This window comes from Leuresthes tenuis, unplaced genomic scaffold, assembly GCF_036924035.1.
Source record: "Leuresthes tenuis unplaced genomic scaffold, fLeuTen1.0.hap1 SCAF_15, whole genome shotgun sequence".
Classification (NCBI taxonomy): domain Eukaryota; kingdom Metazoa; phylum Chordata; class Actinopteri; order Atheriniformes; family Atherinopsidae; genus Leuresthes; species Leuresthes tenuis.
In genome coordinates, this window is record NW_027325369.1 from 32,028,817 (window position 1) to 32,054,190 (window position 25,374).

Sequence of the window (25,374 nt, forward strand, 5' to 3'; positions counted from 1 at the left end):
GGGCTTGAGCTAGCGAACTGAACCAGTTCAGCTCTGGTTTCAGTGTCTCTACCGCCCGGCCCGAGCCTCGGCTTCCTTCTGTTCTCTGCTCTGAAACCAGCACAACGTTTTCCTGCTTTACGAGGATGAATCGTGTTGTTGTGAGACAGGTGAGCGCAGGAAGAAAAGCGAGCTGTGGTAACATTTCTTTCTCTTTGATTTTGCAAAGGAAAACAAAAAGATGACAAATTATACTCCAACAGTCCGTTTGTTTTATTCCCTTTTTTCCAGCTTTACAGGAACTTCTTTCATGGGACTTTGGATCTAAATAAAAATATTCGTGGGCCAATAAATACCCTCATCCTCCCTAAACACGCACACACACATGCACGCACACACACACTGAACACATACTGCAGCTGCTGCATTTCCCTTCAGTTCAGCAACATACAGACATGGATTATCTGACGACAGAACACACTTTAATCGGTTTGAGTCTTTTTCTCTGCATCGGTCATTCATGTCCATGTCTTCATTCATTATTCATTTAACCAGAAAGTTTCGTCTCAGTTTTTAAAACCAAACTGATGCAGGAGGACGAGACAAACGTGAAAAACGACCACGGAAATGCCTCCTGAGCTTCCCACGGTGTCCGTTAGTACTCCTGGGCCTCTTTGAGCTCCGTCTGAAACACCGGTTCGGGCGGGTTATCGGGGCAGTCCAGCCCGTTATTGGGCGGCCTCACCGAATGAAACCTGCTCCAGTCCCCTTTGCACAGGATCCACGGCAGGACATCCACCTTGTAGTGCAGCTCCGGGGAGAACTCAGTGCTGATCAAATTTGGCGCCCCTGCTCCTTTCCCACGTGTTATCAGTCTCATCTGATTGTCATAGCAACAGTGCTGCGCCGCCAGCGTCGTGCTGTTATACGACAGCATCGAGCGGATGCAGAACCGGGCTGAGGGTTTGTAGATGTCCAGCCGCTCTTTGGGGCCGCTCGCGTCCCTCCAGCGGAAGGTCTTTCGAAGCTCGGCGTCCTGGATGTTGACGGCGCTGTACACGACCTCAGAGGGGTAGGAACACGGGCAGCTGGGGAGCGCCGTGAGCACCTGGTGCAGGTACTTCTGCAGGAAGTCATTCTTGCAGCTTAGCCACTTCTCACAGCTGTCTACATCTGGATTAGAGAATCGGAAAGAGTTTTATTTGCAACATCTGTGACAGAAAATCCAAAACACTTTGTGTAGATCGAATAAAACAAAAGAACTAAAATAAATCTTCCACAGTTAATGCAGCCAGTCCAAAGTCTTTAATGCTGCACTTCAGATGAATAATGGAAGAAAAAGTAAACAATAATTCAGATAAATGCAGCTAAGAAGATGGAATGCACTGATCATCTGTTTCCCTTCAAGAGTGTAGAACCAGTTCAGTTTTTTATTTAGAAAATAAAACCTAACTTCTGTGTCAAAGTCAGTCTGAAAACAGTGAAAGCATCAACAAGATGTTTGCCTCAGGACATCCAGTTGAAAAGAGCCATTAAAACTTAAACTCACAGCCTGTTCGGATTATCATTAAGGCCGGTTAGATGTAGTTTAAATTGAAAGCTTTTCTGTTATTTGTCCACACTGGACGTAGTGCTGAGAGGGAAACTGTCTGACACTAGATCATGTTCTGCTCTCTGCAGGATCTCCTGTGTTGTTTGCAGAGGAAAAAGAAGTATCACATTCTCTGGCTGGTGTGCAGCAGCAGGAGAGCAATAAAACAGAAACTATTCAAACAGTTCTGGGGGCAAGGTCAGTGTTTCATTCAGCCCAACGAAGGCTTTTAAATATGAAAAACAGGCGTGTGTCTCACTGAAGGTGAGACCGCTGACTGGAACTAAACGTTTGATCGATAACACAGAAAACACTCCTCCGTACGTACTCGAGTCGGTGCTTTTGGTCGTCTGTGGGGGCATCGACTCAGTCACTGCTGTCACAGCATCTGTGAGACGCAGAAAGACATGAAACTGGTTCAAGTACATCTTCACAAAAGCCACATTTTCCTACAGCTGTTTTCACACATTAAATCTCATCGTTGATCTCAATCAGTTCCGTTCTCTGTCAGATGATCCCACACTGCTTCAATAATGTTGAGGTCCGGGCTCTGGGGAGGATTCATCCCTCCATAAGACCTGTTGCCACTGATTTTCAGTCCACTTCTTGTGTCATTTGGCACAGCTCAGCCTTTTCTCCCTGTTTCCCTTCCTTAAGGGACTCAGAACAGGTTCAACACATATTGGAAAAGATAAAGTGTTTTAATGGTGTGGCTCTGTGGAAGCTCTCTGAATGCAGAAAATATCAGAACCAGGGTTGGAACAAAGATGGAGCAGGAACCTGAAAGCTTCTCCTTCCGGCTCAGCTCCCTCTTCACCAAACGGACCGGAGCAGCGCCCTCATTACTGCTGACGAAGCCCCGATCCGTCTGTCCATCTCTGATCCAACTCACCATCACTGAGAACCAGGTCCAGAGATGCTGAAACTCCTCCAGCTGAGGCAGAGACTCATCCCGACCCGGAGGTTCAGAACCACGCCTCAGATCTGGAGGAGCCGACCTTCATCCCGGCTGCTTCACACTCAGCTGTGAGCTGAAGGTCACGGCCTGAAGAAGCAGAGCTGTAACCCTGAGGTTCATCTCTGACTCCAACTCACCATCACTGAGAACCAGGTCCAGAGATGCTGAAACTCCTCCACTAGCTAACTTTTTGCATCATGTCCTGCTTCTGCAGATGAGCTGAGGAAATCTGGACCTGGTTCTCCAGAGGTTTTATGGTGTGAGAGCATCTATAGAAACACTTTATCTGTACATGCATTCGTGGTATTAAATCAACATTTCTTTTTTTGCAGGCTTAACCTTCCTGTTTCAGTGGGGTTAGTTTTTACAGTTTTTACAGTTTTTACAATAGGCTTCTTACTGGGGCAGCTCTCCAGGTCACATGTGCGCGACTCGGTCGCCGTGCACGCATAGCCGCAAGATCGGGTTCGTTTCTGGGTTCCAAATCCACAGGTGACGCTGCAAGGAGCCCAGTCACTCCACTCCTCATACTCTGAAAACCACAGGAAAAAAGACCATCAAGGGGGGGCAGTGGAGAGGGGAGTGAACCTAAACTATGGAGTAATATATTAAGAGCAGCCTTTGAAGTTAGCCTTGTGAATTCCTCGCTCAGCTGGTGTATGCGTGTTATGCAATTAAGGAGCGACTGAAAGGAGCTGGATAACGACAGTGAGGGACCTCAGAGACATGCTCCTCTGTATTTAAACACTGCGCTTTCAGGGGGAAGCGGGGGGTGAAGAACTTCAAAAGATTGTGGGGGGATGTGGGTTTGAGGTTGAGTGAAAGTCTTCTCGCAGCGAGATTGATGACGGCAGAAACAAACGCTCTTCACAAAGATTTCAGAGGAGTACAGACGAGTTTTACAGCCTACATTTCATCAACACCTCAAACTTAAAGCAGCAGCGGAGTGTAAACACTGTGTTTCTGCAATAAGCAGTAAAATAACACGGTTAGATTATTTACTGACGGGGAAACACAGCCCACTGTCAGAGGAGGAGTTATGCTTTCGCAGTCTGTGCATACTCCACACTTACGCAAATAAACATCATATGAAATATATCCTCGGTTACATTCACACATATAAATCCACAGCCCTGTCACTTTCTCCATTTTCACTTACACGTATGCGCCGTACGCAGATCTGCACAGAAACTCTCCACTGAGGCAGTTTCAGAGCTGTTAAGACAGACAGGATTAAATTCCTATCAAAGCAAATCCTTCCCCTGTTTACAGTCCGGTATCTACAACCACAGTCATTTTAACTGATGGCTTGATCTGCTGTTGTGGTTTGTTGTGGGTTTTTGTCGTTCAGGGAGCCCCTTTTTTTCCAGGGAGGCCTATTATTGTTGATGGAGATGGTTAATTTGGTCAAAACTGTGCCGGCTTGGATCGTGTGACTGAAACAGAAGGTAGAAAAATACTAAGTCACGCGATCGCCTTTTAATATGGTGTTTTCCATCCTCTAAATGCAACAAAAACGGCAGAAATTACGCCCCTTCTGTGATGGTAAGGCATGCCTGGTGAGGTCTGCATTGCTGCCCCTTGATTTCAAACCTTTGTGCAATAATAACTGTATTTAAACTCGTGTCAATCTCCAGTTTATGTCGTGGACGATGAGCTGGGCTGTAGCATAAATGGGGGCTCGTCCGGGATACCTGTGCTGTAGAATCTCCAGAAGATGGAGAGGAGGATGGGATCATAAGGACAGGCTTTGCCTGGAAGCCGTTTGGGATGAGTGACTTGTCAGCTTTGTCATGTAAAGAGGGGAATTAAAGGGTCAATCCGTCCACTGAACAGTCTCAGAACTTCTTCTTCAGAGGGAAACCGGTGAGGTGATGCGGGGGGAGAGCGTTCTGAACAGCTTCCACTATTTTTCAGTGTTTTTTGGTGTTTTCAGTGTTTTCTCTTCTGTTTAATAATTTCCTTTAAAGAATGGTCTGAAATTCTATTCTGAAATCTGATCTGGAAGTCAGACTGTTTAAATTATTTATTATTGTCTTTATAAGAATGGGGCAGAACATGAGCTGTTAAATCACTTAAATTGGCTTTCACTAAAAAGCTCATTAAGTTTTAGGTGTAAATGAACTGTTCCTCTCTGGTTCTTCACATCCACCCAAACACCTGCTTCTCATTTCTGTCTTAACAGCGTTTGGCAAGTTTACTTCAAAACGCTCCCTGACAAAATTACTGAAACTCTTTACTGATATTTTAGCTGCAAAAGTGATGCAGATAGATAGATAGATAGATAGATAGATAGATAGATAGATAGATAGATAGATAGATAGATAGATAGATAGATAGATAGATAGATAGATAGATAGATAGATAGATAGATAGATAGATAGATAGATAGATAGATAGATAGATAGATAGATAGATAGATAGATAGATAGATAGATAGATAGATAGATAGATAGATAGATAGATAGATAGATAGATAGATAGATAGATAGATAGATAGATAGATAGATAGATAGATAGATAGATAGATAGATAGATAGATAGATAGATAGATAGATAGATAGATAGATAGATAGATAGATAGATAGATAGATAGATAGATAGATAGATAGATAGATAGATAGATAGATAGATAGATAGATAGATAGATAGATAGATAGATAGATAGATAGATAGATAGATAGATAGATAGATAGATAGATAGATAGATAGATAGATAGATAGATAGATAGATAGATAGATAGATAGATAGATAGATAGATAGATAGATAGATAGATAGATAGATAGATAGATAGATAGATAGATAGATAGATAGATAGATAGATAGATAGATAGATAGATAGATAGATAGATAGATAGATAGATAGATAGATAGATAGATAGATAGATAGATAGATAGATAGATAGATAGATAGATAGATAGATAGATAGATAGATAGATAGATAGATAGATAGATAGATAGATAGATAGATAGATAGATAGATAGATAGATAGATAGATAGATAGATAGATAGATAGATAGATAGATAGATAGATAGATAGATAGATAGATAGATAGATAGATAGATAGATAGATAGATAGATAGATAGATAGATAGATAGATAGATAGATAGATAGATAGACAGACATTAACATAACATAACATACATTAGGATCTATACAAAAACTCAGAATTAACTGTAGAAATTAAATGAGCTTCACTTTAATGACAGTTTTCCAGCTGTCCTTACCTCAGTGGATCCTTCACACTCTTCAGATCTAAATGAAACTCGTGGATGTACCCAACAGACAACATCTGCTCTGATAAACCCTCAGACAGTCCCGGCTCGAAGCTAACGTGTACTGAACAGGCCTGTCTGGTTCTGGTCGTGTTGAGTCCATGTTTTCAGTTGGGTTTTACTTTCCCCTTCATGCTGCTGACCTCCTGCTTCAGTCTCTTTTCTTTATTATGACATTCCTAATGTGTTTGTGGATTGGTTGGAGCGCAGCTCCTGGAGGTTGCTGCTGTTGTTTAGCATCACCTGGCAGATGAGGGGTAAAGTTAAGGTGCCGGCTTGTGTTTATCGTGTTTATTTAACAGGGTGAAATGGAGCAGATCCCATTATGAATCATGTCAGGTTTAGGTTACAGTCTTTAGGTAATGAGTGCTCTTCGAAGTGATGGAAACATGAGCGTTTGCTTGTCTGGGGGCTGCGGGACACGGGCCACGGCCCGTTGGAGGGGAGATGTTTTTACACTGTTGAGTGAGAATGAGAGCTGCACAAACACAGTGATAAGGCAGCAACACTGGAGCAATCTGCACAAAGTAAAAGCCTTAAAGTTTGTAAGAGCTTCAGGGAGAAGCCTTATGGCTGCGTTGGCCCTGAGTGGGCGTGATGTTGTCAGGAAAACATGTGAAACGCTCACTTTCACCCGGTCTTCAGCCCACAGTTACAGTTATGTGCAGCTAAAGGCGTAAGAGGTCCACATTCACCTCCTGTAAAGAATCATCATGATCGGGAGGATTTTATGAATAATAAAATCTGTTTTAACAGTAAATTCATGAATGTTTTGGGTTTTTAAATGCATCCAGGACTAGAACAGACAAATTACCCTGAAAACAATCAGCTGGAAGAGGGTGGAACGTCTCTCTCTCCGGGTCGGGAATGAGATCCTTCCCCAAGTGGAGGAGTTCAAGTATCTCGGGGTCTTGTTCACAGTGAGGGACGAATGGAGATTGATCGGTGCGGCGTCTGCAGTGCTGCAGGTTCTGCACCGACCCGTCGTTGACAAGAAGGAGCTGAGCCAGAAGGCGAAGCTCTCTACTTACTGGTCAATCTACGTTCCCATCCTCTCCTGTGGTCACGAGTTGTGGGTAGAGACCGAAAGAACAAGATTGCGAATACAAGCGGCCGAAATGGGCTTCTGAGCTCTCCCTTAGAGATAGGGTGAGAAGCTCAGTCATCCGGGAGGGGCTCGGAGTAGAACCGCTGCTCCTCCGCATTGAGAGGAGTCAGATGAGGTGGCATCTGGTTAGGATGCCCCCTGGACGCCTCCCTGGGGAGGTGTTCTGGGCCCGTCCCACTGGGAGGAGACCCGGGGAAGACCCAGGACACGTTGGAGAGACTATGGCCTGGGAACGCCTCGGGGTCCCCCCGGAAGAGCTGGAGGAAGTGGCCGGGGACAGGGAGGTCTGGGTTTCTCTGTTAAAGCTGCTGCCCCCAAGACCCCGAGAAACGGCAGATGATGGATGGAATATTTAAATTATTGACAAAGAAAATGTTCATTATTGTTGTTTTTTCATGTCTAATTCATCAATTAATTCTTTAATTTATTCTTCTGTATGTTTCTTTATGTATTTTCTCAGATTTTAACATTTTTTGGACATTTTTTCCATAATGTTTCTGGCTTTTTTCTTGTTTTTCTCGTCAAGCTGCTGCCCCCCCGACCCCCGGAGAAGCAGCAGATAATCGATGGATGGAACAATAGATTCACTTATTTTCAGTTTACTTATACGTTTATCTAATCTAAGTATCACTTAAAAGAAAATACCATATTTTTGGGTTATAAAGCACATTAAATTAAACAAAAAGTCAAACTTTATTCAGCTCACTTGTTGTTGACAGACAGCGCTGAGTTCGCTTCGTAAACTCTGATTAGGAGCCATTTTTGGGGCAGCGGGTACAGAAAATGAATGAATGAATGAATGCACACACCTTAATGCTGAAGCTCAGATCGTATATTACTCAGCGAGGCTCGTGACTACGGTGGCCCGTAATGCTCAAACCATCAAGCAGTGCAGCTTCATAGCTTACCAAGGCCGTGCTAAAACATTTTGACAGATATTTGAGCGCCGTGTAACACATAAAATCGGTTCTAGATCAGAAAGCACAACCAGAATTAATCCATACATCAGGCGCTTTTTTCAGGTCGATTTTTGAGAAAATTAAAGGATTTTCAGTGCACCTTATGGTCCGAAAAATACGGTAAATTGACAGCTGCTCTGTTACGATTCAGCAGTATAAATCTGTTGAGGGGGGGGGGGTTAATTCCTGTCAGATCCTGAGGTTTTTACAGAAAATAAAGTTAATGTTGCATCAACACACTACGTCCATTACGGCTACACGGAGGAACCTAAATGCCTGTAATCTGCAAACATCTGTAGCAGAAAACAAGTCACTTCTGGTTTGGTGATCAGCAGCGCCGCTGTCACATGACCGCAGACATTATTCAGCGCTGGATGGAAACTGTGGACTGTCCCGTTTTAATCTGTCATCAAACAACCCAAGAAAGGTTCTTATTTAAATCACAGAGATTTATAACCGACTTATTTCTGGAAAATAAACCAAAACTGCAGCCAAAACCCTGCTGAAAATGTAAGAATATGGACCAGAACTGAAAACATATCCAGATGTAATGAGTTTCAATGAGAGATCAGGCAGAAAACAGCTAAATCAGTCAGTTACATCCGACCTAAAGCGACCCAGAAAATCCCAACATCTGTCTGAAGCTTTAAAAAGCATCGTCACAAACGAAGTCCGATTCTTTTCCTCTTTCTCGTGTTGAGGACTGTGGGGGGGGGGCAAAGTTAGGCTAATATCAGATACAGAGAGCCTCTGACATCATTAGTAACACCAGATGATGCTCTTCAGTCCACCCTCCTGACATCAGTGTCCGAAGGGGAGAGCGCCGGATCATTTCGATGTTCTCAAACGATTTGGAGACTAATGTGGAAACTCTGCTTGATGCATTTCAAAAAGGCTTTAAAACATCTTGGCAACGCGGTGGGTCAGAGGCAGGTGTGCGCCATCTCAGCCAAGGTCAGCGGCATCACTGGTTACATCACTGATTACATCACTGATTACATCACTGATTACCCAGCTCCCATTGGCTGGTCGTTACAGAGCGTTCTGTCGTAGCTTTGCCTCTCCTGACTGACCTTTTCAGCCCTGATAAGGAGCAGGTGTGGCCCTCCAGATGTGAACAAAGCCGTTACAGCTTTGTTTGGCAGCTCCCCGCAGCTTGCTGCCCCCAGTTCTGCGGCTCCATTTAAACTTGAGGTTGATGCTCGTGGTCTGGAGCTGTCCTAATTAACTCCAGGTGTCGACCACCCTGGGTGCTATTTCTCAGTGTTACATCCCTGATTAAGTGATGACCTTAACCTGCAGTGACAGTAAAACAACAGATTTAAGTTGTTTAAATGTTCAGTTTAGCGCTCTTACCAAAGTTATCCTTTGCGTCCAACTCTTTGTTCCAGTATCGCCCCCAGTCTCCTCCCACGCCCCTCAGGACGGCGTCCTCTGGCTCGTAGCCGTAGTCCTCGGACTGTTCCTCAGAACCCGCTCCTCCGAGCCCGTTCTCCATCTGCTCCGGGTACTCCCAGAACAGTGGCCAGAAAAGCTTCTTGTGACGGTTGATCCACTCTGACGATGACACCGACCAGTCGTTCCGCTGGCCCTCTTTGACCAGGTCCATCTCCACCTCCGTCTGCGTGTCCTCCACCACCTCGATGGTCACCTGGAAGAAGCAGAGAACCACTTCCTGTGACCTTTGGGCCTTAACCGGGTTTTTACCCAGCAGCTTGCTTCAATACCCCAAGTAGACCTCTGTTACCTAGCAACCCATGAGTGAAACTGTTTCCAATTATCAAAGATCATCTTGTGATTTACACGTCTGTCTGTGGTGCGATTATAAAGATGGATAATCCAGTGTCATCAGCGCCCCCTGGAGGCTGGCTGCAGTATAGATAATACACTGTGGCCCTGAAGCAGCAGCAAATGGTTATTCAGTTAACTGGTTATTCTATTGATTATTCCAGCGATTGATCGAGTAATAAGATAAGAAATACTTCTGCAATAATAAAGAGAAAAAAGACTTGTTTTTCAGAACAAATTCAAGTATTTAACTGCATGTCTAAAGAGGAAAACCAAGAGAAGAGAGACAGAACAGACGTAATGAGAAAGGAGGAAGATGCCAACAGGTCTGAATCGACTTCTGATGGAACCAGCTGATCAGCGGCAGGAAACGCAAAGCAACACGGACGGAGAAAACAGTGACAAAGTAAACAGTTTGATGCGATAGTAAGAAAGGGAAAATCTACAATGTAGTGTTCACTGAACTGCTTCGTAATTTTGGGGGTTTGAGTTGTTTTATATGTTGGAAATTCCCTCTTCTTCTGTCCTCGCTCTCAGTAGCTGTTAGCTGTTAGCTTGACTGCTGCCTACTGCGGTTTAGTCTTATTCGTATTTATTAAATCATTGGTCAGGATCATTTTCACAGTTTTTAATTAGGTGTCATCGTTCTGATTTTACATGACGGGCTGGGACTCATAATCCCAGTTTATCAAGAGTTAAAAATGCATTTATGAACTATTCCTGAAGATATCTGGAGGAAAAAAAGGCTACTCTTTTTTAATCAGTCATTCTTAAAGTCTATCTTAAAATGAAGCCTGTTCGAATAACTTGTAAAAGTCAGTTAATTTCCACCTGATAAAACATATTTTTGGACTTTTACTGAATATATTTTAGCAGAAGCCTTGAGAGTATTTGCAAATCTGATTTAAATCAGCATTTTTATTTATTTTCATTGTTTAAAACAGGAGTCATGTGACCCATTTATTTTCTTTTTTTAAATCTTTAATTGACAAAAACAGAAACTTTTCACCCATTTCATAACAGGAGTGAATAAAATCTGGATTAAACTAAAGAAATGCATCCAATAATTCTATTTTTCTACTTGCTTTTTATATAAACATTTAAATCAAATCAGGCAGTTACATCAGAATCTGATTTCTGGGTTTCTGATCTCAGGGTTTGTCTCAGGCTTGGATGTTTCAACCCATTTATATTCTAATTCTAATCTTTTTGTTCCAGAAAATGTTGAAATTCATAAATCTAAACCGTGCAACCTGACTTCTCATCTCTGCACACGATCTGCACGCAGCGTTTCAGGCTTGTTTTTAACTCGTCCGCCTCACGCAGGTCTGACAGAACAACAGGCTTCTGTGTTATTCGGTGCAGCTGTGACCCCCACCAGCATCACGGCTCACGTGTCCCGGACACCGTGCTCATGCACTGCAGCTGCAACCTGAAGCACATCTGTGTGCTGGGCTTCGAGCATCGACAGCGTGCAGGTGACCTACGCTCAGTATGGCACCTGAACGCCTCCTGCTTCCCCACAGACACAGAAATAAACCTCCATGTTGAAAATATATGAAGAAATTTCAACAGCATTCGTGTTCAAATAGTCCAGATTGTGTTGCGTCTCAGTTCAGGCAGAAGAGGTCGGGCGCATTCCTTCGCTTCACAATCTCCCAGACGTGATGAGGGGAGTGATGGCACTGCTACAGGTACGTCTGTTTGTTTGGAAATCAGATTATAGGAGGAACTCGCTGCTATGAAAGAGGTTATTGTGCAGCAGGATGTGGAGAAACAGATAAAGAATGTAGTGGGATGGAAAGATGCACTGATAGCTGGTTCATTTATCCCACAAACACAATCTTTACTCCGACTGTTTATAAAGTCAAAGCAGTGAAAACAGAAGAAGAATGTTGAATATTTAGACCTCTATAGTCCTCTATAGGGTGTAAATTCTACCTCAATTCTTTGTAAGTACGACCATCAGTTTGGGTTCAGGAGCACCTGAGCTGGAGTTAAGTGGTTACTGATTTACATAAAGCTTCTGGCTCATTTCATAATTCTCTTATCGCCTCTTCGGAAATGTGAATACGAACATTAAAGAGGTTTCATGAATAATTGTTTACGGAGTTACCTAAATAAGGGCTTTAAAAAGTAAGAAAAATGATGATTTAGGAAATTTCTACTATGTTTTAATCTACAACGCTTATCAATGATAAAACCTTAGTAACAATTATTCATGAAACTTGCCTTGTCTATATAAATGATGATGTCATCAGCATAAAAATGTACTTTGGCTTGATTTAATCCCTGTTCCAACTCACTTAATAAAACAGGAGCTAAAACAGCTCCTTGAGGAACTCTGGCTAGAGTAACTAAACTGGGCCTTTGTCACAACTAAACTGGGCCTTTGTCACGACCAAACTGGGCCTTTGTCACGACCAAACTGGGCCTTTGTCACGACCAAACTGGGCCTTTGTCACGACCAAACTGGGCCTTTGTCACGACCAAACTGGGCCTTTGTCACGACTAAACTGGGCCTTTGTCATGACCAAACTGGGCCTTTGTCACAACTAAACTGGGCCTTTGTCACGACCAAACTGGGCCTTTGTCACGACCAAACTGGGCCTTTGTCACGACCAAACTGGGCCTTTGTCATGACCAAACTGGGCCTTTGTCACGACCAAACTGGGCCTTTGTCACGACCAAACTGGGCCTTTGTCATAACCAAACTGGGCCTTTGTCACGACCAAACTGGGCCTTTGTCACGACCAAACTGGGCCTTTGTCACGACCAAACTGGGCCTTTGTCAAGACCAAACTGGGCCTTTGTCAAGACCAAACTGGGCCTTTGTCACAACCAAACTGGGCCTTTGTCACGACCAAACTGGGCCTTTGTCAAGACCAAACTGGGCCTTTGTCATAACCAAACTGGGCCTTTGTCACGACCAAACTGGGCCTTTGTCACGACCAAACTGGGCCTTTGTCACGACCAAACTGGGCCTTTGTCAAGACCAAACTGGGCCTTTGTCACGACCAAACTGGGCCTTTGTCACGACCAAACTGGGCCTTTGTCAAGACCAAACTGGGCCTTTGTCACGACCAAACTGGGCCTTTGTCAAGACCAAACTGGGCCTTTGTCACGACCAAACTGGGCCTTTGTCACGACCCAACAAACTGTGTGGTGTCCTATATGATGGACCTTCTTTGGACAGGGGGGGTGGTCTCAGGTATCATCTTCCAGCACCAACAATGCAGCATTGACCCTCCTCCCAGGGGGTTTAACAGCCTCTCACACCTTGGATCATGTGACCAGAACGTGCTCCTTCAGACAGGTAGACAGCTCACAGGTGAGAATGACTTGACCCACATCCAGTGTGAACAGCCCCTCTGCTACTTATAAGCTGAAGAACTGAAGAAGCCTTTCAGAAGAGAGGTGGGTCGTCTTTTAAAACCAAGAAGAAGAAGTCCAGTTGCATTTAATTCACTTTAAACAGAACACAGACCTGTGTTGTGACCTGCTGGTGTTGTATAAACTGAACTGAAGTAAATCATTCAAGCACAGGTTTGCTGTGACCTGGATGACTGAGGATCTACACAAACATTAGTCTCTGCCACACTGAAGGAAGACGGAGCGATAAGACACATCACAGAGATCTCACCAGCCTCCACCTCTGCAGAAATACTCCGGTTGCATCACAACCACCTTTAAAACTCCACATCTGGGACATTTTGTGGTTGTAATGATGACAAAATGTGTCCAGAAACAGAGAAAGTACTCAGAACCGCCTCGGTCTCAGTGTTTTCAGGACCGGACCCTCCCATCTTATCCTCCCGCACATCCAGGGCCCGGGATCTGATACCTGCATACGTGACTTTTCCATAAACCCCCCCTCGTCCCACATGTGTTGAGTTTAAATCTACTCCACGAGTCACGTTGGGAATGCTTTATTTTTCAGGACATCTCTGCCAGGATTCGGCTTCACAGTCACCGTGAAAAAATCATTCTTTGACCTTTTCTATTTGACTCATGTGTTTCATATTTTCACTTGTTCCCCCTTTTCCTCTGCCTTCTCCACGCCATGTGCACATGTCTGAGGTTCATGGACGAGTTTGAGAACCACCCGCTGAAGGTCCTGCGTGAGGAAACCTTAGACGCAGGCCTGACTCAAACCAGCTGCAGCAAGAACCCGATGAAGATGAGGAGGCGAAGGGATCGGTTTCCACTCCCTAAATGTGTATTCCTACCTGTATGTTGGGGTTCTGTGAGCTTATATCTGCATTGGCAAGCTCTGGAAAGTTCCTCAGATCCAGGGTGAAGGGCTCAGGGTCCTCCTCGGGTACAGGTGGCGGGAGGACACCCTGGTGACGGCGTCTGGATGTGGGAGAGTTTGGAAAAGGCAGAGTCTGCAGCAGGTTCTCCTGCTGGAGCTGATCGAGGTTCAGACGACCGTCTCCTCCGCTTTCCTCTGATGTGACCTGCGAGGACACGAAGATTACTTGGTTTGTTTGCCTCGAACGTTACATGAAACATGAGATAATGCTGAATAATCCTGCAGAATAATAAGCTAACAAACGCTTCCTTTAGTGTTCACACTGCCGTCACCTCAACCTAAAAGAACAGAAAGGATGCTGGATTCAGTCAGTCCTGTGACTGCAGGTTAAATAACTTTAAAAGAGGACTTCAGGTACTGAATGAGAGCAGGTTACTCATCAGACTGAGCAGAAGGAGACTCACATCCACTGGCATTACCTCCCTGCAGGTTCATTGTGTCTAAGAACTGAATTACAGAGAAGTTCACCTCAAACTGAGACCACAACTCCAACATGAAACATCCTGCTTACTTTGTTATTTTGTACAAACAATCAAACATTTTTTAATTTAAGAAAAATACCAGCCTCTGATGTGTAAAACTTCCACATAACGACATCGATATATATTGTAATCAAAGCTGTTTATGTGTTGAGAGAAATAATCGAGTTTAAATACACAAACACTCAGTTTCTAACTGTTTCCTGCACCCGTCACAGGCCAAAAGGAGAAACTATGTGAGAACCGGACAAAAGCAGCTTCAGGGAGTGAAGCTAACCGGCTAACCGGGGGACACACCAAAACCACACCACAACCCGCCGCTTCTACTTCTTCTGCCGCCGGAAGTGGCCAAAGGGGCGGGGCTTATATATATAGCAACTGGCATATATATATATATAATAATCCATCCATACATTGGTTCCCTCCTTCACCATGGATCTTACTCTGGGCAGCCTTCTTTGTGTTTCTTTGTGTTTCTTTGTGTTTGCGCTCTGCCGTTTTCCGCCTTTTTTCCGCCTTCAGAATCCAGATCGGCCCTAATTGGCTGTCGTCGCGTAGCGTCACTGCTCATTTGCATAAAGTTGAGCCTTTCTCAACTCATGAAGCTCACGAAGCTCACAACGCGCCGCTCATCGACGCCAGTTTACATTGAAAATGAACGGCAGCTGGCCGCTCACGCCGCTTTTGGTGTGAGCCCCCGGGGAGTTAACCCTTTAAGGTGTTTTTAAAAGACGACTTTAAGAAAAGGCTGCAGTTTAAAAATGGTTCGAGATAAAGAGAGCTGGGAAACCCATCGAGTTTCCACGTGGTTTTCTTTATTTTTTCATGTGCACAACATGAACAAAGCTGCAAAACTTTGCTCCTGCAGCTTGAACCGTCGACTCCAACTTTGATTTTTGGGAGTTTTCATGTAGTGTGGTGATTCAATTCAGTTCAATTTTCAATTCAATTTTATTTATAAAGCGCCAAATTACAACAATCTCAAGGCACTTAAATAATAAAGTCCAATTCAAGCCAATTGGAATTCAATTCATTGTAATCATAATCCAATTAATTCCTATAGAGCCAATTAAAAAAACTAATATCCAAGCTAAGGAAACCAACAGATTGCACCGATGATGTCACACAGTCTAAATTTTGACCCTGTAAATGTATTTGTTTTAAACTACTTTCACGCTCAGAGTTACTCCACACACACAACTTATATATCAGGCATTTTTAAAGGGCCTCATGGTTTCCTTTAAAATCTCCCCACAGCAGAGTGCGCCCACCTAAACTCTGAATAATCTCTTTTAATTTGCAGTTGAGGGGCTTCTTTACCCTGCTATGAAACCATGTAAAACACAGCAGATCAATAAGAAGACGTAACTGTGTCCAGATCAAGATTCTGGCACTCATGGGTCAAAGGTTCTTTATTATGACTTATAATTATGGTGTTTTTTAGGCTCTGCTTCTCGTCTGCCTCTGTCTGCTCAACAGAGTGAAGTTTGATTATAAAATGGCAGGAATGACTCAACAGGCTCTTCTTTCTCTGAAATATTCCAAGATGTCTGCCCCCCGTAGGCCCCTGAATGCATCTCTAATCAGAGCTTATCAAACAGGAACATCAAGGGAGAAACTCGAGCTAAATCCCTTAAAGGAGACATTCACAGGAAACAACCAGCATCAAATGAAAAGTATTATGTTGAGCAGGAACTCTGAAATAAGATTTCTTTTAAAATGAAAGAAATATCCCAAAGCTAACCGTTGTGACTTGTCGTTGGGCCACAATTTGTCTGCTTTTCTACAGCAGCAGGTGTAAAACACCACCCAAAATACCTATTTAATGCCACCTGGCGTCTGTTGAACGCTGCCACAAGCGTCACCAGGTGTAAATTAGTGGAAGTTAGGGCGTATAATAACAATCTGCAGCCTAAGCCAATAGATTTTTCACCAAATGAGAAAATAACAAGAAATCCTGACTAATTTCTTTTTTATGTATCCATAAATTCAATATAATTTCCAAATGTATGAATAAGAGTTTAGTTATAGATTAAATTCTTAAACTGCGATTATACTTAACACAAGCGAATTGTGAGGTCAACAGGGCGCCATAACCATCGTCTAATGGCTCCCCGACACCACAGGAATAACTTTACTTTACTTCTGTGTCCTGTTTTAGTTTTTTAACCACTTACAAGTGTTTTATCCTGCTGGGTTTTCATGGGTCACACAGACGGAGCTGCTCGCACAGGCGTAAAGGCGTGTAAGAGACCCCAGATGGCAAGTGGCTGAATTATGACCCTTTTGGCTTTCCATAGTTTGGTTTAATAGTGGGTTTTTAAAAATGATGGCATGTGGCTTCTTAAAGAGCAAAGTAAGTCTCTCAGTGGGCAGCAGCTGCATTATTACCCTCAAAATGTTCAAGTTTTGATCCCTTCTTGTGTGAAAAATATGGATTTCACAGAAATATAAAGATGAAAAAGAAAAGTGGCAAAATTACACAAAAGAAAGACTATTAATCCATGACCTGAGGTGTTGTCCAAGATCTACTGTAAAAGCAACATGTGTCAGAGCAGAGAAGCAGAGAAGAAGAGGAGGATCATCACCTTTACTGTGACCTGCAGTGAAATCTCTGTAATGCAGAGAATGTTGGTGTTAATTGGGGTTCAGTGTAAAGATCAGCAGAGCAGTGCTGGGTATCCTGATTTAATTAAATGTATAATTGGTGATAGTGAGAACAGGAAGAGGGATTTCTTCCATCTGTCTGCTGGACAGCCTCTCTGCCAGGTCAGGTTACTGCATGATGTGAAACCCAGGCAGTCAACTTATCTCCACATGGAAGCCAGGGTGTTTCATTTCTCCTGCACATGTGTGAGCGTTTTATATTTCTGACATAAGTATGAAGGATTTTTCTCTTCCTGATGTGTCCCGCAGAAAATAAGAAGAGTTGGACCGACCAGAAACTGTGATTCCTGATCCAAACCTAAACTGGTTTCATTAAAAGTGTGACTCACTCCACAGGACCTTTTTTCACTGGTTTTCAGTCCACAGCCTCAGCCTTGTTTCCCCAAACTGTGTTTTCTTTGCTGTTTTTCATAGATGCAACTAAAGAAATGGAACAAATGATGTGACTTTGTGACAAAGTGCTTAAAGATCCAGTTTAAAATGGCTTCTTTGCTAAGTTGTCTGTTCTGTGTCGACACAACACTGGTTCATCCCTTGAGTTAGGAGCCTTTTTCCTGCCTGAATGCTTCATAGCTCAGAGTTAAGTGGCCGAACAAAGAAAAAAAAATGCTCAGGTACAACGACTGAAAATGAGTGAAAAAGCAGAAAAAGTCCAAAGAAAAACTGTGAAAGAGCTTCAGAAAGCTGCAGAACTGTTGATCAGGACACTTTATATCAACATGTGGAAACAACACAACACAAAAACTCACATCTTATAGTTTCTCAGATTCAGTCTTTTTACAGTTTCTGTCTTTAGCCTCATGACATTTTAGAAAAACTCAGTAATTTCTTTAACTTTTCAGCTGAATTAGATTGTGACTGTATGTCCTGAAGCTTTGCAGGAGTTTTAAATGCAGGATTCTTCCCTGCTGACCAACACCAGTCAGCTGCTGTGTTTATTAAAAGTAATAAAAAGACGTAAGGACTGAAGATGAGGGAAAAAGCAGAAAATGTCCAAGAAAAACTGTGAAAGAGCTTCAGAAAGCTGCAGAACTGTTGATCAGGACACTTTAAAGGTTCCAGAAAGCTGCAGAACTGTTGATCAGGACACTTTAAAGGTTTCAGAAAGCTGCAGAACTGTTGATCAGGACACTTTAAAGGTTCCAGAAAGCTGCAGAACTGTTGATCAGGACACTTTAAAGGTTCCAGAAAGCTGCAGAACTGTTGATCAGGACACTTTAAAGGTTTCAGAAAGCTGCAGAACTGTTGATCAGGACACTTTAAAGGTTTCAGAAAGCTGCAGAACTGTTGATCAGGACACTTTAAAGGTTTCAGAAAGCTGCAGAACTGTTGATCAGGACACTTTAAAGGTTTCAGAAAGCTGCAGAACTGTTAATCAGGACACTTTAAAGGTTTCAGAAAGCTGCAGAACTGTTGATCAGGACACTTTAAAGGTTACAGAATGCTGCAGAACTGTTGATCAGGACACTTTAAAGGTTACAGAATGCTGCAGAACTGTTGATCAGGACACTTTAAAGGTTACAGAAAGCTGCAGAACTGTTGATCAGGACACTTTAAAGGTTACAGGGAGTCTGAAATGAGGGCTTCCAACCTGTCCTGACCTGCATCATTCCTTCTGAAATAAAACAGAAATCATGAGAGGTTTGCTTCATTGAAGTGAACGACGGGCAGAATAACTGCAGAGTGTCGCGATTCCTCGCCATAAATCAACAAAAACCATCCGTGTATCTCCACTGATCTGTAATAAAACGACAGACATCCTCCGGTGTTGTTTCTGTGCCAGTGAGTGGAAACACACCACGAACTGAATGGGCTGCTTGTAGCTGAGCAGCAGCGAGGCGACGCTCCACCTGCAGCAGGCGACTGCGTCCTGCTCGCAGCGTGAGGCTCATCACATGCACTCTTATATGAGCTGGAGCTGTGTGGTGGACCCTCAAGCTCGTGTTTCTTCAATGAAACCCCACAGAGACGAGGAATCCAGCGCTTTCACGTCATCCCAACACACAGCGTGCGTTCTGATGCGCACATTTACCTCTAATATTACAGTTTTATCGTTATCTCTCTGTGGGTGCAGGTCATTTGAGAGCCGGCCATCCCTCTACGCCTGTTCCGCTCAGGCAGAAATCTTAAACTCGAGAATTTGACGCCCTCCTTAAAATGCGCTATCAGCCTCCACATGTCTCCTGGAAGCAGACGACCAGGATTATTTAGGTAAAGCAGCCCCTCCTGCTTCATTTTCAGAGAGACTGCTCCTCTGACAACACTCAGTATCTCCCTGTTCACATTCCTCCTCCAGAGTTTGAGTAAAATGTGTGTTTCTGCGTAAACTTTCACACCAAAACCAACCCAATGGCTTCCATAAAGCAGCCGGAGGGCATGGAGAGTGAGGAAAGTGTGCAGTTAGGTGAATATGTACCTTTACTTTTAGCTTTAATGCTGCCATTTAACATCACAACAACTGAGATGGAGATGGAGCATTTAGTATCACAGCAGCTTCAGTGTTCATTCAAGCTGTGAATACGCCACGATACTGTATTTATTTCCCTCTAATTCAACAGGAAAGATGTTTGATTAATCCAGCTAAGGTGTGTTTTATGCTTTATTCACACTGCACATTTCAATCAATAAAAATAAAAAATGAAGGTTTAAAAAGCACTTCTAAAAGCAGTGAGCGGGACATTTCTTTAGATTAGTCTGAAAGTCATGACGGATGTCAGCTGGGAGGAAAACTAAAACCTAAACATTCTGCCTCCTGTTTTAGTCTGAAGCCTCTTTCAGTTTAAAAAAGACGTCTTGATTCACGTTCCAAACTGAGGAGAATCAGCCCTGCATCACTCAGTGGGTCCACATGCTGAGATTAACTGGATTACAGCTACAGTTGGGTCCTTATCTGAGGGTAATTATCCTTGGATATATGGCGGTGAATGAATGGAATCACTGGCACAAAGCATGTCATACCCCGGTACGATAGGTGGCGCTGTCCCCATTTCAGCTATCGCTAATAGAGCCACTTCCTGTTGACGTCTTCACCGCCAACAACAACAAACTCAGGCATTCAGAAAGATGGCGAACCCAGAGCGAGATGAAGCTGCGTCCCTCTCCATCTGTGATGAGCTGGTTATGGCACAGAGATGCACAACGGCGCCTTCTCCATCACGTTGTTTCTTTCTTTCTGACGGCGGCGACAGGAATATCGTCTCCTTCCACTTCAGGGGGGAAAAATCTGGAGCAAGCGCAGAACGCTCGATCCGATCCACTGTCGTTGGATCTCGGGTCTTAATTAGATCCGATCCGATTCCTAGTCAGATTAAGGCATCTACATGAGCTGAATAACTCAGTCTTATTGTATTTTAGCCTTTAATCCGATCCGATGGCGCTCATCTAACCGCTCTGAAGTGTCTTTACACCCATTAAGCCGGCGTCGTAAACCAGCTGAGTGACAGTCAGTCAGAGTGATGAAGGCTTTATGTGTGCAGGCATGAGGTGGGAGAGCTTCACCTCCGTTACTCCCTGCCCTGTCACCTGCAGCAAATGAGCTTCGATCGGCTCATTTAAGGCTGTTTCACAGGCATCTGTGAGACTCTGGGAACCTCAAACTGTAACTCAGACATGTTCCTTTCAGCATCTGCACTGATCTTGTTGTAAACACAGACTAACACCGATGCTGAGGAGCAACATCACAAAGTTCCACATGTTTCCACTAGTTATCCCACTTTGACTTAAGCCAAGAACATTTCGCTATCATGGCTGCCTCGCATATCCTGCCTTTGGTTTGTCGTTTCTGTGCCTTCTGCAGTGTGTGGGTGACCAGCAGGAGCAGTGTAGGTCATCAGGTCGGGAAGCTCTGAGGACAAGCTTGTAAAAAAATCATTCAGATATTTACGATGCGTCTTTGCCACTGGACAGACGTGCTTGAGAAAATAGCTGCTAAGAGTTCAGGATCGTGGCTTTTTCTGTGCTAACTGCAGTTTACATCCTGAAAATCCGGCAGCGCTATCTGGTCCGAGTCATCCGGTGCGCCCCCTGGTGGAATACTCCGGTAAAACAGGCGTAGTACACCAGCAAATGCGTGAATTCCTGACCGAAGATGAATGTAACACAAAGAGGTCTTGTGGAGAAGTCTGGCTTTATAATACAGCCAAGAGAAGCCAGGTCTTCTGCTAACTTCTGAATGCAGCTATTCTGAAAAGATGCACAGCAACAACACTCGAGGCTGAGTTAAAAACTGCATCGACTTTTAGGGATTTAAAAGTCAACAATAATAATCTTAAAAATCAATCCTACAGCAAACAGGAAGCCAGTAAAGGGAGGGCAGGAGAAACGTGGTCTCAGGAGACGATCAGCTGATCCATATCTACATATAAGGAATTAGTATCTGAAAGTGATGTCCTTAAGAAAGAGGAAAAAATCCAGCTGTGACCTGACAGGACCTGAGAGATGCATCTGGACCTTCAGCTGATCCATCTACTGTTGGCCCAAGCCTCATCAGAAATGGGCTCCATGGAAGGGTGGCTGTCAAGAAGCCGTTCTTAAGGAAGGGAAACAGGGAGAAAAGGCTGAGCTGTGCCAAATGACACAAGAAGTGGACTGAAAATCAGTGGCAACAGGTCTTATGGAGGGATGAATCCTCCCCAGAGCCCGGACCTCAACATTATTGAAGCAGTGTGGGATCATCTGACAGAGAACGGAACAAAAGGCAGCCCACATCCAAAGAAGAGCTTTGGGATGTCCTTCAAGAAGCCTGGAGAACTATTCCTGAAGACTCCTTAAAGAAATGACAGAAAGCTTGTCTCAGAGGGTTCAGGCTGTGTTGGAGAATAAAGGAGCTCAGACCAGATATTCACTTTAAAGCTGCTGAGAACTGATAAAAAACTCTGTTTCTGCCTCAGATTCTGGGTTTATGTTCATGTTTGAACATGTTTCAGTAAATCTCTGGATACATTTCTTGTTTCAATCCAAATATGTAAAGAAATGTGGGTTGGATCAAAACGTCTGCACAGGACTGTAAGTGTGAGATGATATTAATATTAATACCGCAAAGAAAATGGGGAGAAAGGGTTATTGAGTTAATCTGTTAATGCATAAAAATGATGAAGAATCGCTGCTCATCAGGGCAGCATGCTGGCTTTCAGTTTACCTCTGTGTTGGAGGCTGTGGTATTTCCGTCTGTGCCTGAACTTCCCCTCAGGTTTGTGGGAAGTCCTGTGACTGACACCGCGGTCAGGATCAGCAGCCACAGATGCGACACCTCCCGGAGATGCAGATTCCCCATGATTCCACTCTGATATTCAGCCAAGACGCAGAATCCTCCAGCCTAAACACTCTGTATCCAGAGCATGGTTAACAGCGAGTGAAGAGGCACATAAAAGGCTGCTCACGTGTGCGTGTTCTCCGTGCGTCTCTGTCGCTCCTCTTTAATATCCGTTAATATCCTCGCTCCTGATTTGTTTGTGCTCATTTCATGCGGATAAAGAACACACAAATCAAACTGTTTTCTGTTAAAAGGGAGAGAAACGCCTCTCAGCGGTGACCTCCAGCGTTCTGCAGAACACGACGCATCCACAAAGTTCTGGTTCCTGCACTGAGGTGGCACTGCGTCCTCTGGTTGCGCTCCAGCTCGCAGTCCGGGCTCAAAACGAGCCTCCCTCTGCACGCCATGACGTCACAGAGGGAGGGTAGACCGTACCACCGCAACATCAAGTTACAGCAAAGCTGACAGCAGCTTAGTCCGACTGTGCTGAACGTTTCAAAGACAGCGAGGCTTCCAGCAGGTAAAGTTTGGGGTAAAAACTCCACCCTTTTGCTCAGCTGTGGATGTAGGATGGAGGATCAGGGCCACAAGATGGAAACTATGACAAGAGGAGACAGTTTTCCTCTTTTTTTATTTTAAAATTACCCCGACTGCTGGTTCTGAACACGGTCATAAACCTTCTCCAAGTCCACAACCACATGATCCCTCAGTAAGTCTGTGAGGGTGAAGCTCTGCTCCACTCTGCTCCACCTGAACCTGAGGTTCCTCAGTGGGTCAGAACCTCCTCTCTAACGCCGTGGAGTCAACTCTCATCACAAAATTCAGCTTTTTTGGCCCATTTATTGAAGTAAACAAACTGTAAAACTATCAAATCGATTCACTGATGTGTTCATTTTATAAAGTCATGTGTTTTTAATATTTAAACCTTGTTTTTATTGTCAAGTTATGGACTTTTTGGGGCTTATCCTCAACAGTTTGGGTTCAGAAACACTATCCAGTCTGTAAATGCATAAGACGAGCTCAGAGGAAGCCAGAATGGATCATAAGATGCAGTTAGACAGCTGATCAAGTTGTTTGATCCTGAAATGTTGGAGCTCAGACTGAATGATGTTTCAGAGGCCTATATTATGCCGTGCTGATGGATGCCTACAGCTACCAACCTCGATTTGATCGACCAGAGGAGCATTTTTTCAACTTTGTTCTCGATATTTGGACTTTATTCTCTAAATGTGATATGAAAAAAGAAATCCGAACTCTGCAGACCTACAGGATCATTATTATGTTGTTTAAGCCAACAAACACTCAGCAAGTGAGCCAAGTTAACCACGTTTTAATGTCTGACATATCCAGATAATTTGTCCTAAGAAATGTATTATTTTCTGGCTTTTTGGAAAACAGACAAATCGCCTCAGAACAAATGTGTCTGAGCTCCTGAGTTATTTGTTTTACAACCAATGTGATGTTTCCTCACCTCCATTCACTCTAAATGATAGTACACACCACAATGATAACAACTGGTTCACATTTAGATGATTGTTTTAAATAAACAGGCCAGACAGTAACATCTGCACTGACTCAATATTACTTTCAGCTGTCAGAGTTTAACCAGCTGCTGTTCAAATATGTTTAATTTATTGCTCATCAGTCAGTGTGAGCAGCTCTATAAAAGCAGGAGTTCTGTCAGTTTTCAGGTGTGTTTTAACATGATGCCAAGGAGGAAAGACACCAGCAATGATCTTAGAGAAGCAGCTGCTGCTGCCCATCAGTCTGGGAAGGGTTATAAGGCCATTTCCAAACTATCTGGAGTCCATCATTCTCCAGAGAGAAAGATTATTCACAAGTGGAAAACATTCAGGACAGCTGTCAATCTTCCCAGGAGTGGACGTCCCAGCAAGTTCACCCCAAGGTGAAGAAGCCCAGAGCTACATCTCAGACTCTACAGGCCTCAGTTAGCATGCTAAAGGTTAAAGGTCACCCCAAGGTGAAAAAGCCCAGAGCTACATCTCAGACTCTCCAGGCCTCAGTTAGCATGTTAAAGGTTAAAGGTCATGACAGCACAGTTAGAAAAAGACTGAACAAGGAAGGCTTGTTTGGAAGGGCTGCAGGAGAAAGCCTCTTCTCTCTAAAAAGAACATGGCAGCACAGCTTAGGTTTGCAAAGCTGCATCTGAACAAAGCACAAGACTTCTGGAACAATGTCCTTTGGACAGACCAGAGCAAAGTGGAGATCCATCCATCATCTGCTCCTTATCCGGGGGTCGGGGGCAGCAGCTTGAGCAGAGAAACCCAGACGTCTCTGTCCCCGGCCACTTCCTCCAGCTCTTCCGGGGGGACCCCGAGGCGTTCCCAGGCCAGCCGAGAGACATAGTCTCTCCAGCGTGTCCTGGGTCTTCCCCGGGTCTCCTCCCAGTGGGACGGGCCCTGAACACCTCCCCAGGGAGGCGCCCAGGGGGCATCCTAACCAGATGCCACCTCATCTGACTCCTCTCAATGCGGAGGAGCAGCGGTTCTACTCCGAGCCCCTCCCGGATGACTGAGCTTCTCACCCTATCTCTAAGGGAGGCCCAGACACCCTGCGGAGGAAACCCATTTCGGCCGCTTGTATCGCGATCTCGTTCTTTCGGTCTCTACCCACAGCTCGTGACCATCGGTGAGGATGGGAACGTAGATTGGCCAGTAAATAGAGAGCTTCGCCTTCTGGCTCAGCTCCTTCTTCTCAACAACGGGTCGGTGCAGAACCCGCAACACTGCAGACGCCGCACCGATCCGCCCGTCAATCTCCCGCTCCATTCGTCCCTCACTCGTGAACAAGACCCCGAGATACTTGAACTCCTCCACTTGGGGAAGGATCTCATTCCAGAGAGAGCATTCCACCCTTTTCCGGCTGAGAACCATAGTCTGAGAACCATAGTCTCGGATGTTTGGTCCTAATGCACAGCAGCACGTTTGGAGGAAACCAAACACAGCATATCAGCACAAACACCTCATACCAGCTGTCA

The 25,374-nt window shown here is 44.2% G+C and overlaps 1 protein-coding gene across 1 annotated transcript; it reads right to left on the reverse strand.

Moving 5' to 3' along the window:
• Window positions 1-228: 228 nt before the first annotated feature.
• On the reverse strand, window positions 229-22,647 carry ism2a (isthmin 2a). Its single transcript, XM_072365773.1, has 6 exons — window positions 22,263-22,647; window positions 13,894-14,124; window positions 9,233-9,527; window positions 2,929-3,060; window positions 1,899-1,958; window positions 229-1,152 (listed from the first exon to the last, which is right to left on the reverse strand). Exons 1-6 carry the CDS (start codon window positions 22,395-22,397, stop codon window positions 635-637), a joined length of 1,371 nt encoding a protein of 456 aa, XP_072221874.1. The 5' UTR covers window positions 22,398-22,647; the 3' UTR covers window positions 229-634.
• Between the last annotated feature and the right edge of the window lie 2,727 nt (window positions 22,648-25,374).